Source organism: Echinops telfairi, unplaced genomic scaffold (assembly GCF_000313985.2).
Source record: "Echinops telfairi isolate 266 unplaced genomic scaffold, ASM31398v2 ScPeMD7_70;HRSCAF=299, whole genome shotgun sequence".
Lineage (NCBI taxonomy): Eukaryota > Metazoa > Chordata > Mammalia > Afrosoricida > Tenrecidae > Echinops > Echinops telfairi.
This window is the reverse complement of record NW_022103968.1, coordinates 72,429,997-72,442,838: the sequence shown is the minus strand read 5'-3', so window position 1 is coordinate 72,442,838 and position 12,842 is coordinate 72,429,997. Positions and strand designations below refer to the sequence as shown.

Here is a 12,842-nt window from a genome sequence, read left to right as displayed (position 1 = left end):
ATCTGTGTTACAACAGTGCTGGGTAATGAAGGCAGAATTTGCTACGAAGCGTGGGGTACTGCTCTGAGAAATGTCTAAAATGTGGAAGTGGTTTGTAACTGACTAATGAGTTAGAGGTCTGAATTTTCGTGTGCTAAATTGTGGGAGCCGAGCTTGCCCTGAATTCACTGAGACACTCTTTTGTGGGGGAAGAGCTAGCCGTGCCCTTTCATGGGCACATCTTTGGCCTTGGCCTGGTACCATGAACGACCTCTACCCGCCCTCATCAGCATTCTTCCTGCCTCGCTTGCTCTAGGGAACTGAGGTCTTCCCTTTACTGAGTGTGGGCATTGTAGTCAAGTATTTACTCTGTGGCCTGGGCTCCTGGCTGTCTCTAGAGTAAGGACTCGTGTAAGCATCATTATGTTCTAGGTCTACAGCCTCCTGTGGCCTGATCCTGGGGACTGCACGCATCTTACTCGCTCTGCATCAGAAATGGAGAAGGCTGCCAATGGCCCTGTGTGCAGTGGGGCTCTGAGAGTGGCTCTTGGCTTTGGGCAGGGGAATGAGGGCAGACTGTCTTGAAGAATTCCTCTTTCAGGCCTGTAGGTACGTGAGTAAACATTTATTGTAAAATGTACTTCGGTTGGCCATGCTGCCAGGCCCAAGCAAATGTCTCTCCCTGAGTGACAATCCCCCAGGTGCCCTGTCACTAGTATATCAGAACTAGCAGCAAGCACAAACCCTAGCCAACGACCGCCTTGTGGGTGCGGCAACTCTGTGGGTGCGGCAGCTCCAAGATACCCAGGTGTCTGGCTCAGTTATTCTTTGAACTTCCAGCATCACATTTGGATGGACAATGGATGTTGTAAGAGGAAAGGTCAGAATTTTGTGTCCTGAACTGCAGTCTGAGGGTCCCCCGAGGTCCTGGAGGTCCAGTTTTCCACATGATCAAGTCAAGGCCCACGTGGGAGGTTCTACCCCACTCCTCAGTGTGTAGTGAGCAGGTAGCACATTCGGGTCACGTGCGCCGGTAGAGCGACCAGACACTGATGCGCTGGTCCCCAGAACCGGCAGCTAATAAGCCATCACTGGCAAAGGCCACACAGTGGACAGCCGAGGTGTGGAAGTCCAGCACTGCCAGCGGCTTCATTGTTCTCCAGTGGAACAGGCGGACACGGTGGTCCCAGCCGGCGGTGGCCAGGAGCTTGCGGTCTGGCCGGATGGTGATGTCAGCAATGCCGGGATTGGTGAGCTCGTAATTTCTACACGCCTACGAGAAAGCAGAAGGGGGAACTATTAGGCGAATGACCTTCAAATCCTCATCCATCCATGGCTCTGACGTCTGGCTATCATGGCCCAGGAAGGAGATGCAGGCCCACCATGACTGGTACAGGCTCCTACAGAGCTTGCCCCTCCTCTCACAGGCAAGGTACAGACCTGGCTCAGGAAGTGGTCTGTGCTTTGTTCTTGACCAGATCCTTCGGTTCTGAGAGAAAAATTGAGGAATTCCCCTGTACCTCTGATGGCCAGCAGGGCTGCTGTGTGAGCTTCTCAGCTTATGGGTCTGGGGTCGGTTCTGACAGATTCCCTTCGCCCGTTCAAGAGCGGCCCTGGGAAGTTCACTTTAAGAAAGGTGTTTCTAGCCCTTGGGAAGGGTAGACGGTAGCGCCTCTGGGTGTCCCTCACCATGGGAACACACTGAGGTGAAAGCACCCATCGCCAGACACTACTCGGCAACCAGCCTGGAGCACAGGAGTCTGAGAACTAGACACCATCAGAAGATAGCAGAGCCACTCGAAGGCCTGGAAGACAAAGGGAGCTGAAGAGTGAGACTCGGGCAGAGTGTGGCCCGGATGAGTGAGTAAGCGCACTGGAGGCATGGCTGCCGGAAGCGGTGCAAAGTCTACGAACCTGGCTGAGGGCACGAGCGTCCCAACTTCTGCAGGGGTCTGAGCCTGCTCTGAGCAGCGCACAGATGTGGTGGCTGAAAGCCCACTCACCCAGTCCTGGGGAATGAGAAAGCTTCCTGCCCCAACCCTCCGGTTTGGCATGTGCCTCTGGCAGCCACAGGGGAGGCTCCCGGTGATGCCATTGTGGCTAAGGCAATTCCTGGTTTTACAGATTGCCTCATGCAGGGCAGGCTACTTAGCAACTTTGTCCCACGCACTGACAGAGGCACTTTGCAATCACTGTGACAGTCCAAGTGCCCAACATCTCTAAATGCCATCCCCAGCTAAGAATCACTCACTTCAACAAGAAGAACACAAAGAAAAAGGAGGAAGAAAATGGAAGAAACAAGGGGAAAAAATGACAACACTTCTCAGAAGCAAAAGGGATGGGCAGTCATCAAAGGAGTTTACCGTGAGTTAACAAAAAAAGGAAGCATAAGGAGGTACCAGCTTACATAAACAAGAGCCCAAAGCAGCGCCACACAGAAGATCATCTGGACTGGCAACACTCAGGAAAGACGTGGAAGGAAAAACCCAAAGGCATGAAGGTCAACTGGAAAGAGATGGTAAGTCAATAAAATAAATGCACAGATTAAAGTGGACCAAAGAATTAGAGTGGACTGAAAACTAAAGGCAGGTGGGTGTGGGATGAGGTTGAGAGAGAGTGAATTTCAATTTCTAGAATTGAAGTCTTAGGATCTAAGTCCCAAGAAAGGCAGTAGAGTGTCCCTACTAGAAATATAGGACTTTATAGGTAATCAAGTCCTCTCAGCAGGCAGTGGGGGAAAGATCCAGTCAATTATAAGGATGACCAAGAAGCAGTCCTTGGAATGTTCCACAGCCAGCAGACAGTGGAGTGATGCCCACAATGACTGAGAAGGGAAGCCTGGTCCAAAATTGTATGCCCAGTCCAACTGTCACTCAAATATAGACACAATAGACAAACATTTTTGAACATGTAAGAACTCAAAGAATATTGCTCCCATAAGCTATTCTTAGAGGACTAGAAGATTAACTCCTGTCTTATACAAGATAACTGGAGAATTATAGCAAATGATCTGGCAAAGAACACTAAATTCACTTACCTGTAGGATTAGGTCTAAAACAATACAGGGATTATGGCAACAGAACCGGTTATGTAACTAACAGAATTATGGGAGGGGAGCAAGAGAGACATGGGATGTGGTTTTTGTTTTGTTTTAAATCATTTTATTGGGGCTCGTACAACGCTTATCCAGACATACATCCGTTGTGTCAAGCACATTTGTTGCCATCATCATTCTCAAAACATCTGCTTTCCACTCGAGCCCCTGGCATCAGCTCATTTTCCCCTCCTTCCTCATTCCCCCTCCCGTATGAACCCTTGATAATTTACAAGTCATTATTATTTTGCCATATCTTACACCGTCCAACGTCTCTCTTCACCCACTTTTCTGTTGACCAAACTCCAGGGAGGAGGTTATATGTAGATCCTTGTTATCCATTCCCCCTTTCTACCCCACCTTCCCTCAACCCTCCCAGTATCACCACTCTCACCACTGGTCCTGAGGGATTAATCTGTCCTGTATCCCCTGTGTTTCCAGTTCCCACCTGTACCAGTGTACATCCTCTGGTCCAACTGGATTTGTAAGGTAGAATTGGGACCATGATAGTTGGGGGGAGGAAGCATTTAAGAACTAGAGGAAAGTTGCATGTTTCATTGTTGTTACACCACCCCCTGACGGGCTCGTCTCCTCCCCGAGACCCTTCTGTAAGGGGATATCCAGTTGCCCACAAATGGCCTTTGGGTCCCCACTCTGCACTCCCCTCATTCACAATGATGTGACTTTTGTTCCTTGATACTTAATACCTTATCCCTTGACACCTCGTGATCACACAGGCTGGTGTGCTTCTTCCATGTGGGCTTTGATGCTTCTGTGCTAGATGGCCGCTTGTTTACCCCCAAGCCTTTAAACCCCAGACACTACATCTTTTGATAGCCGGGCAACATCAGCTTTCTTCATCATACTTGCTTATGCACCCATTTGTCTTCAGCGATCCTGATGGGAAGGAGAGCACACATGATATGATTTTTCCTTCTTTGATGCCTGAAACCCGATCCCTTTGACAGCTTGTGATCGCACAGGCTGGTGTGCTTCTTCCATATGGGCTTGGTTGCTTCTCAGCTAGATGGTTGTTTGTTTATCTTCAAGCCTTTAAGACCCCGATGCTGTATCTTTTGATAGCTGGGCAGCATCAGCTTTCTTCACCGCACTTGCTTATGCTCCCATTTGTCCTCAGCAATTATATCGGGAAGGAGAGCACACAATGATATGATTTTTTTCCTTCTTTGATGCCTGGGGATGTGTTTTTAAATTTGTGAATTTTCTCATGTTTTGTCATTTGGTACCAAAGGATATAAATAACTTCATCCTTCTTGCAGGATTAGCTGACTCCCCACCATGAGTAAATGACAAGAGCAGTGTTTTTCCCTCTCCCACCCGACATACATTCCTTAGGACTGCACTTGGATTTCTGCAAAAAGTAATCAAAAGATAGACAGTGTTTTTAGGACTAGAGTTCACGGTTAACTCTGACTCTGTGATAAATGTAAGAGATACAGGGAGTCTCGGTGGGGTTAGTGGTTTGGAGCTGCCTTAACTACAAGCTGGAGGTTCAAATCCACCCAATAGTTCCACAGAAGAAAGCCGTGGCAAACTGCTTCTGGAAAAAGTACAGCCAAGAGAATTCCATGAGCAGTCCTGCTCTGTCGCACACAAAGTTGCCAAGGATTGGGGCTGACTCAGTGTCGGCCAACAGCAACGACATAAGGGGTTCAAAAAGTGAATGACTGCCAGGGTACCCCAAACACCAAACTCACTGCCATCGAGTCCGTGCCAACTCACAGCGACCAGAGAGGACCGGGTAGAACTGCCCCTGTGAGTTTCCGAGACTGTAATCGCTAATGGGAGTAGTCCCACCTTTCTCCTAAGGAGCGGCTGGTGGTTTCAAAATCCGGACTCTGTGGGTTGCAGCCCACACATAACCACGTCACCAGGGAGTGAAAAGTTATCGAGTCCCACCTTTCTGAGGTGGATGGTCTGCTGGCCATGTTTGCTTGTGTTTGGTGGCCATTCCCTGTTCTCTTTGGTGAAATAACTATCCAAATTACCCTGTCTATTTTACGGTTATTTGTCTTTTTGTTGTAAAGATGTCAAAGGTTTACATGTATTTTGGGTCATCCTTTCTGACTGGTCAAATGGTTTCAGAAGAGATTCTCCCAGTTGGTAGCTTGTCTTTTCACTTTTTTGGTAAAGCCTTTTAATGATGAAAAGGTTTCATTTTTATGAGTTCTCACTTGTTTGCTTAGTTTGTGTTTTTAAAAACCTTTACAATTTATTTTAACAATTGTACTGACATAATTCACGTATCTTACAAGCTGATCGTTTCAATGCATTAAAAAGCGTTGTGCAATCATCACCACAATCAATTCCAGAGTGCTGCTGTTAATGCCCGTGGTTAGAAGACAGGCCCGTCCACATGGCCCTTGCATTTTCTTCCAGGAATTCGTAAAACTCCATTAAAAAAAATATCTTCTAAGATCTATTTTGAAAAAGCAACCGAGGATTTAAAGTAAAACCAGTTATACTTCAAGGAGAAAATTGCGTGTGTGTAAACAGACATAACTTCAGCAGCACAAAGGAGGGGAGGGTGGGTAAATAGCATCCCACTAATAGGTGGTTATCCCGCACCAACCGTCAGTTTTCTGTACTGTGGTGGCTCGTGTGTTGCTATAATGCTGGACACTTTGCCACTGGTATTTTAAATACCAGCAGGGTCATCATAGTGGACAGGTTTCAATGGCATTACCAATACGAAAGACAGATGAGAAACAAAGGCTGGTGATGTACTTCCAAAGTTAGCCCAGGAAAACTTTCCGATCTGAAATTTCCACGTCCTTATTTTGGAGATGCCACTCCAAATACACCACACTCACTGCCAGGGAGCCGATGCCGACTCACAGTGACAGCACAGGGTGGAGAGACCGCCCCTGCGGGTCTAAAGCTGGAACTCTTTTTGAGAATAGAAATTCCCATCTTTCTCCTACGTAGTGGCTGGTGGTTTCGAACTGCTGACCTTGCAGTTAGCAGCCCAACAGGTTACCACTACGTCATCAGGAGGAGGGTCCTATTGCTTAAGAAGGACATCGTCTTTGACAAAGCAATGGGCTGGTGCGGGTGAGACAGCACACAAAAGGTTGAAGTGGTACACACAGGCAAGCCAACGTTCACCAGGATGGTGCCAGACTGGGCAACCGTTCATTGGGTTACAGGTGGGGTTGTCCTGAGTGGAAGCCAAGTGGACACGAAGTTATGGCAAGTGGTGGGAGGTGGGAAGTGTGGCAACAATGACCTTCTAGACAGAGAAGTTGAACCTGCATTTTGTTAGCTGGAGAGCAACTTCTTGGCCGGGGCGGGGGAGAGGATAGAGGAGGTCCTGTTAAGAAATGGAAGAAAAGTTCAGTTGACACCCAGGCGAGGAAGAAACACACGGGACGAGAGCAACGAGACAAGCAGACGAGTAGTGACGTGCAGACTGACCACAGCCTCTCATCACAACGGTAAACAAATGGACACAGAGCAGACAGTCCCACTGAAAGAGGTCCTCAGAAAGGACACAGAAACAAGGCAGAAGTCGCACTGCCTACAAAGGCCCTTTTAACGAGAAAGATGGGTGGAAGGTAAAAAGATGGGAATGGTACACCAGGCAAACAGCAAGCATCAGGCCAAGGTGACAATGTTCATCTCAGAGCTGGTTTCAAGAGATTCCGACGACCTCAAAAGGACACAAGAACTCCTCATTGAAATGAGGCCAGGGCCCCACAGGGTGTCCGGGGCTGTACATCTTGGCAGCAGCCACCTGCCCCATCTTTCTCCCATGGGGCTGCTAGTGGGTTTGAACCACCGAACTTTTAGCAGCCGAGCACTTTAGCCAGGTGCCTGGCACCGGGGCTTCTGTCCTCAAGCATCTCTGCACCTAGTAGCCGAGCTTCAGAGTTCATGAATGAGGCAGGCCCACAATCATGGCTGGAAGCTGGAAGCCTCTCGCAGGATCTTGAAGACCTGGGCCACACCACCAGTCATGTCGACTTAATTGACACTGACAGCCACCCCGCCCATGACTGCAGAACACATGGTCTTTTCACGTGCACGTGGTGGGCTCATCAAGAGAGAGCTTGTGCGGCGCCGGGAACAAGGCTCGGTACATCTCCACTTAACTGGAACCGTGCAGGCACACTAAGCTGAAGGTAAGCCAGAAAAGTCAACAAATATTGGAAACTAGCAGGCGCATTTCTAAGGCATCTCTGGACCCAAGATGAGGAATAACAAGGGAACACAGAAAATATTTTGAACTGAACAGAAACCAAAGACACAGTAAACAGATCCATGCCTTTGGGCCAGCCTCACAGGAGAAGGGCCCTGGAGGCTGGCAGCCCAGATCTTCCCAGGCTCCAGGCGGCACTGATGCCCAGCCTCCCATACCTGGCGGTCTCTGCCACTGGCCACCTCTAAAGGCCTGGCTCAAGGATGGACTTCTGGCCTCCTAAGTGGCAAGGCTGAGGTCCAATACGACCTGGTGAGCTGGAGGAGCCACTGCATCACAGCAGAGGGATGCTGTTAACATGCAACTGGTGGTGTGGGAGTTCTACTAATCAAATAAGAGTTATAAAAAGTGGGATTACTAGTCAAATAAGAGTTATAAAAAGCAAATTAACAACAACAACAAAGCAAAACAAACCTTGGCCAACAGGCCTTATTAGCAGTTGGCAAGATAGACCTTCAGGAAAAAAACCTTTTCCAGATGATAATGACAAAGACTCAGCTCGCCACTCTGAACATGGTCGCTCCCTGGTCCCTTTCAGAGCACAGGAAGAGTTAACAAAGTGAGCCTACCTGTGGGGCCCGACCTTCCCGGACCCCAGTCCTGCCCATAATAGGAACCTTGAAGAGGATTCCACCCTCAGCACCTCTGGCTCCGCCTCGCCCCAGGTCAGCCCTGCTAAGGAAACATCATAGCCCTCCTGTCACCACCACAGCCAGCCTCCGTGTGGCCTTCTTCCTGGTCTCTTCCTCACACCCACAATCTTGAGATGGGTGGTGTAGCAGGCTTCTCCAATCCAAACCCTCTCAGGCTTCCTGCTGTCCCCTTGGGCCCCCCCGCCCCCACCTGCTGCCCACTCCTCTCTGTTCTGCTCCTAAGCACTTCCAAATGCTCAGGCCTAATACTCCACCTGAGGCAGCTTCCTCACCCTTCCCTCAGACACCCCCCTCCACCCTGTCGTTGAAGGGGCAACCGACTCACTCCCCACCCTCAGAGGTGGTCCCCGCCCCCATCATTGGAGAGGGAACCTCCTTACCTCTTACCTGCCCTTCTCCAGACACAAATCTCCCTCCCATGTCAGTGCAGGGCTGCCCCTGGGGTCCCTTTGTTGTCACGCCTGACTTTGTTTTACTGCATTGTCCCTATCACCTTTTGGATTCTGTCTTATCTTCTAGAATGTTCCACCAAAAGCAGGAATGTGCGGGTTCTTGCTGCATCCCAGCGTCTAACAGTCCTTGTACATAGCAGGGCTCGGTGTTCACTTGCTAAGTGGGTGAACAGAAAACCTAGATGCTCTCACAAACAAGTTTGAAGCCAGCGATTAAAAACCTGTTTTGCATGGTAAGTCCACTGTAAGCACCTTCTACGGGCCCCTGGCAAACTGGAGGAAGCATGCGGCACTCACTCACAGTCGGCGGGGAGACCTGTTTTCCAGAGGCGTGCCTTCACATCCAGAAGAGCAGGTGTGGTGGGCACCACACTCGACGTTTCATGTCTCCTTGCCAGGCTGGTAATGGCTGTTAGTGAAGCCGTCGCCTCCAGAGCGTAATGCTCAGCCCCTGTTCTCCCCACTGGGACATCCCCTGCAGACAAGCAGAGCTGGGGTAGCCCGGTTGGCGGTGGCTGACTGGCTACAGGACCGTGGCAGGCCGCGAGTCAGCTGGGGGGCGCACCACAGAGGGTTCACTCAACAGCCCAGTTCACCAGGGTCATAGTGCTGGGGCCCAGTCCCACCTCCCAAGGTAGATGGACCACCGGCGCTATAGCCACCAGGGTGGGGAGCCTGTGGAGTCCCTTTCTCTCATGAATGTCACCCCCAGGCATGTCAATTCTGGAGTGGCACCTTTGGCTGCAGGCAGTCTCATGTAACTGAGCAGTCCTCGGGCCCTGCTGCAGGTCACCTGCTCAGCCCCCTGTGACATTAATAACACCAGAACACGTCCCAGAAGGAAGAGAGTTGGCTTAAGCCTGTGTCCTGCTGGGGCCATACCTGGCACTGGGGCTGAGGAAAGGGACAGACAGAAAGCGTCCCTTCACATGCTCAGTGTGTGGGTGTGGGTGTGGGTGTGGGGCATCTAGGGTGTGACAGGTGGAGCCTGCCGGAAGGTTAGGGTTGTGGGCCTGGGTCCCCACTCCCTCCTGGGCACTCAGAGGGTCTAGTTCACTGTCGCCCTTTGTGGATGAGCCATCATGAGGGCTTGGTTGTGCTGGTGGGTGAGCGATGCAGTGGGCCCAGGCCCTGGTAATGGGAGCACTGGCCTCCACCGCGGCCCTCCACTTCCAAATTGGTCTCAGAATAGCACTACCTGGGGCTTCCCCTGGCAGGGTACCAGGAGGCAGTGGGTGACCTCAGATGGAGAAAGACAAGCCTTTGTCCTGGGGGTCGGTGTTCCTGAGAAGGGGAGTGGAGAGAGGTTGGTGGGTGCGAGTGGACCTGAGCGGAGACCAGCAGCCCCAGGCTGCACAGGCTGCAGATGCTGGGTGGGAAGCCAGGGGCTGGCACTACCAGAAGTCCTTGTCGCTCAGGGACTTCACTTGTTATGAGGCTGGGAGGGCTCCCTGGGACAGTGTGAGGCATGGACCATGGGGGCGCGGGGCACAAAGCTTGCGGGGCTGGGGGAGCAAAGTTCTGCCCCCCTGAAGCTATAATGTTCGACGCAGCCCCTGGGCAGAGCAGCTGTCACTCCTGCTGTGCAGATGGGAGCCTGGCCCTGGACTCAGCAGGCAGAGCGAGTCACAGAAGCAGCCCGAGCGGCCTCGAGCTTGGTCAACCTGCCTCCCTGGCTCAGGGCTCATTGGGGTGGGGCGGGGCCTCGTTATTGTTTAAAGGCCTAAAAATACCACAGGCTATAAATCAGGGTGTTCTTTAAGGCTTGCGGGCACTGCCCCAAGTGTGCAAGGGAAGGAGTCTGCTCACCACCTGGGCCTGATGACAGCTGATGCTGGAGCCTGGCGAGCTCACAAGCAATGTTACCAAGGGTGAACGTGGCCTCTTGGGCCACGGTCGGACCTGAGCTGGGGGTCATCCGGCTGAGGGTGACCAGCACTCCCTACCACCTCCACGGTGCCACACCAACTCTGCCCTGTGCACAGGGCCTGTGATGGAGATCTCTGGCCACCAAGTGGCTTTCTTCAGGCATGACCTCAGGTAGTAGGAATGCACGGAGCTACGCGGGCGCCATCTGGTTCCGATTACCCATGCTCTGGTGCAGGGAAACCTCATCTGTGTCTCGGCTCCCTGCTCGCCGGGGAGATTGATTTGGCCTCATTAGAGACTTCAGGGAGAGGACACAAGGTGAGGCGCATCTGGGTCCACGTGGCCCACACGTTGGAGGCAGGCGGCTGCACAGGAGACAGTGGGGCCTTCAGGCCCATGGTGAAGTGGCTCGTGACTGACACTCCGTGAGCGGTAAGGGAGCATGGTGGTTCACCTGCTTTGGGGGTGTTAGGGATGCTTTGAGGTGCTTGTCTTGGCAAAGTACAGACTGCAGCGCTTCCTTGCCAAGGCCCGGGCTGTGGGGAACCTGAGGCCTCCTGGGCCTTCGAGGCCAACTTCAGCGGGAGAACACACAGCTGGGCTCTCCTTCCGGTCTCTCCCAGGGCCGCTGCTGCCGCCTTGCACTGCCGCCCTGGAGCGCGCTGAAGGGAAGGAGCCTGTCCTGCCCCATCTTGAAAGCTTTTCCCTCCTTTGAAGTGGACCCTGTTGCAGAGGCCCCTTGCTGAGCACCCCCACCCCCCCCACCCCACCCCACACGCACATCATGCCGACCACGTTCCCTCTGCAGTGCCTGGTCCCCCTTCTTTAACTTTTAAATTCATCGATACAGTAAAACCAGCTCGGGACTAGGACACACCCCATAAATTTAAGTTTTAACTTCCAGCAGCTGTTTCCCAAACAAGCTTGGGGAGGTCGAATGGACTGGGCCAGGCCAGCAGAGGAACCCTGGTGGTGTGTGTGTAGGGGGGGTGGTGTCAAGCCCCCCAAGAAGGATGCCGAGGAGAGCTGCATTGGTCAGACTAACAAAGCCCAGGCTGCAGTGAGGGCAGAGGCCCCCAGAGAAGTGGCCACTTCCTGATCTCTGCCAGGTTCCAGGAGCAGGAGGGCTCATGGAATCCCCTGGGCCGGCCCCCTGTGCAAGACGGATGCTCACGTTCACGACTGCTGAGGTCACAGTGGCCTCCCCAAGTGGGGCCTGCTCCCTAAGACCCAGGGCTTGGTCCCAGGGCTTCTCAGACGGTGAGGGCTCGCTGGTGTACCTGCTCAGGCTGACCTGGGGCAGAGCAGTGAGCCTGTGGAGATTCACCTTCCCTGGACTGCGACCACCGCCAGAGTCCTCACACAGGTCCCACCTCCAGCCCCTGCTGGGCTTGTCTCTCACTCCCTGGGCTTCTGTCCAGGGAGAGCAACAGCAGGGAAGCCAAGCCAGGCTCACTCCAGGGCCATTGCCAAGCTCAGTTACTGCTTGCCATAATCCCCGTTCTGGTCTTGACCTCCATTTGCAGGGCAGCCAAGTGACCTGCTTCTGGCTCCACCTCTGCCAAGCACTTCAAGCAGGCTCCAGTGGCCCTGAGCCTCTAGACTGCCTTTGGTTTCTGGGTACCATGTTCTCTGGAGCCCCCCGCCCCCCATTGCAACGCCCCTGCCTCCTGAGCCACACCTGGGTCTGGCTGTCCCTGCGTGGAGCTCACTCAGAGCACGGTAACACCTGCAGGGCCCTGATGGCCACTTGGCAACTCCGTCAGCATCTACCCCTTCCCAGCAGTTTTGGACTTTCTCACAGCACACCTCTCCCCAGCCCAGTCCTGTGCTCAGGGACACTGGCCGTTCCCAGTCAGGATGGGCCTCGCTGGTCAAAGGGCAACCCCTTCCCTGGCAGGGGGTGCCCAGGCTGAGCTAGTGTGAGCAGCTGCCAGGGCGTCCCTCTCAGAAGCTGAGGGCTGTGGCCCTGCAGGGTAGAAGGTGGACCTTCCAGGTGGAGGAGGGCAGCTCTAGGGCCTGGGCAGTAGGCTGAGCCTGGGCCCCAGCTGCGCAGGTGTCTCTCCAGGGAGAGGAAAGAAAGCCCATGAGAGACATCGGGAGGCGGGGCTTGCCACTGGCCCTGCTGGCAGCCACTCTGAAGGCACACCTGCCCCCCTCCCTTGCCCCCACAGGGCTCATTAACGAAGCTGGTCAAGGCTGGGCATTCGTAAGCTCCCTCAGGAGCCTCCTTCACCCTCAGAAGCCAGTCTGTATTCAGGTCGCTTTCTGGGGGCCGGAAGGCAGAGAACACACTCTTCACACCTCATCTTCTGTGGGTTGAGACTCCGCCCTCCCCCACCCTGCCTCACCAGGAGCTCACCAGAGCCAGGCCTAAACAGAAGACCACCATCCCACACACTGGACTCCATCACGCCCCCCCCCACCCCGACCATGGGACCCAGAGTCAGGCGAGCACTGTATGGGGAGTGGTGGGGCCAGTGTGCCATGCCAAGTGAGATGGTGGGGTGGGGTGGGGTGGGGGTGGCAGGGGAAGTTTGTGCAGCCCCAAGCATCTGCTCCCAACAGCCCCA

The 12,842-nt window shown here is 53.2% G+C and overlaps 1 protein-coding gene across 3 annotated transcripts in view; it reads right to left on the bottom strand.

The window, feature by feature from the left end:
- Positions 1 to 585: 585 nt before the first annotated feature.
- The window catches only part of GNB1L (G protein subunit beta 1 like), a 61,167-nt gene continuing 48,910 nt past the window's right edge, over positions 586 to 12,842 (bottom strand). For all 3 annotated transcript variants that reach the window (XM_013004294.2, XM_045291557.1, XM_045291558.1), the window contains one exon: positions 586 to 1,252. In XM_013004294.2, the coding sequence (XP_012859748.1) occupies positions 1,001 to 1,252 (252 nt within the window). In that variant the 3' untranslated portion in view covers positions 586 to 1,000. The remainder of the gene's footprint in view (positions 1,253 to 12,842) is intronic.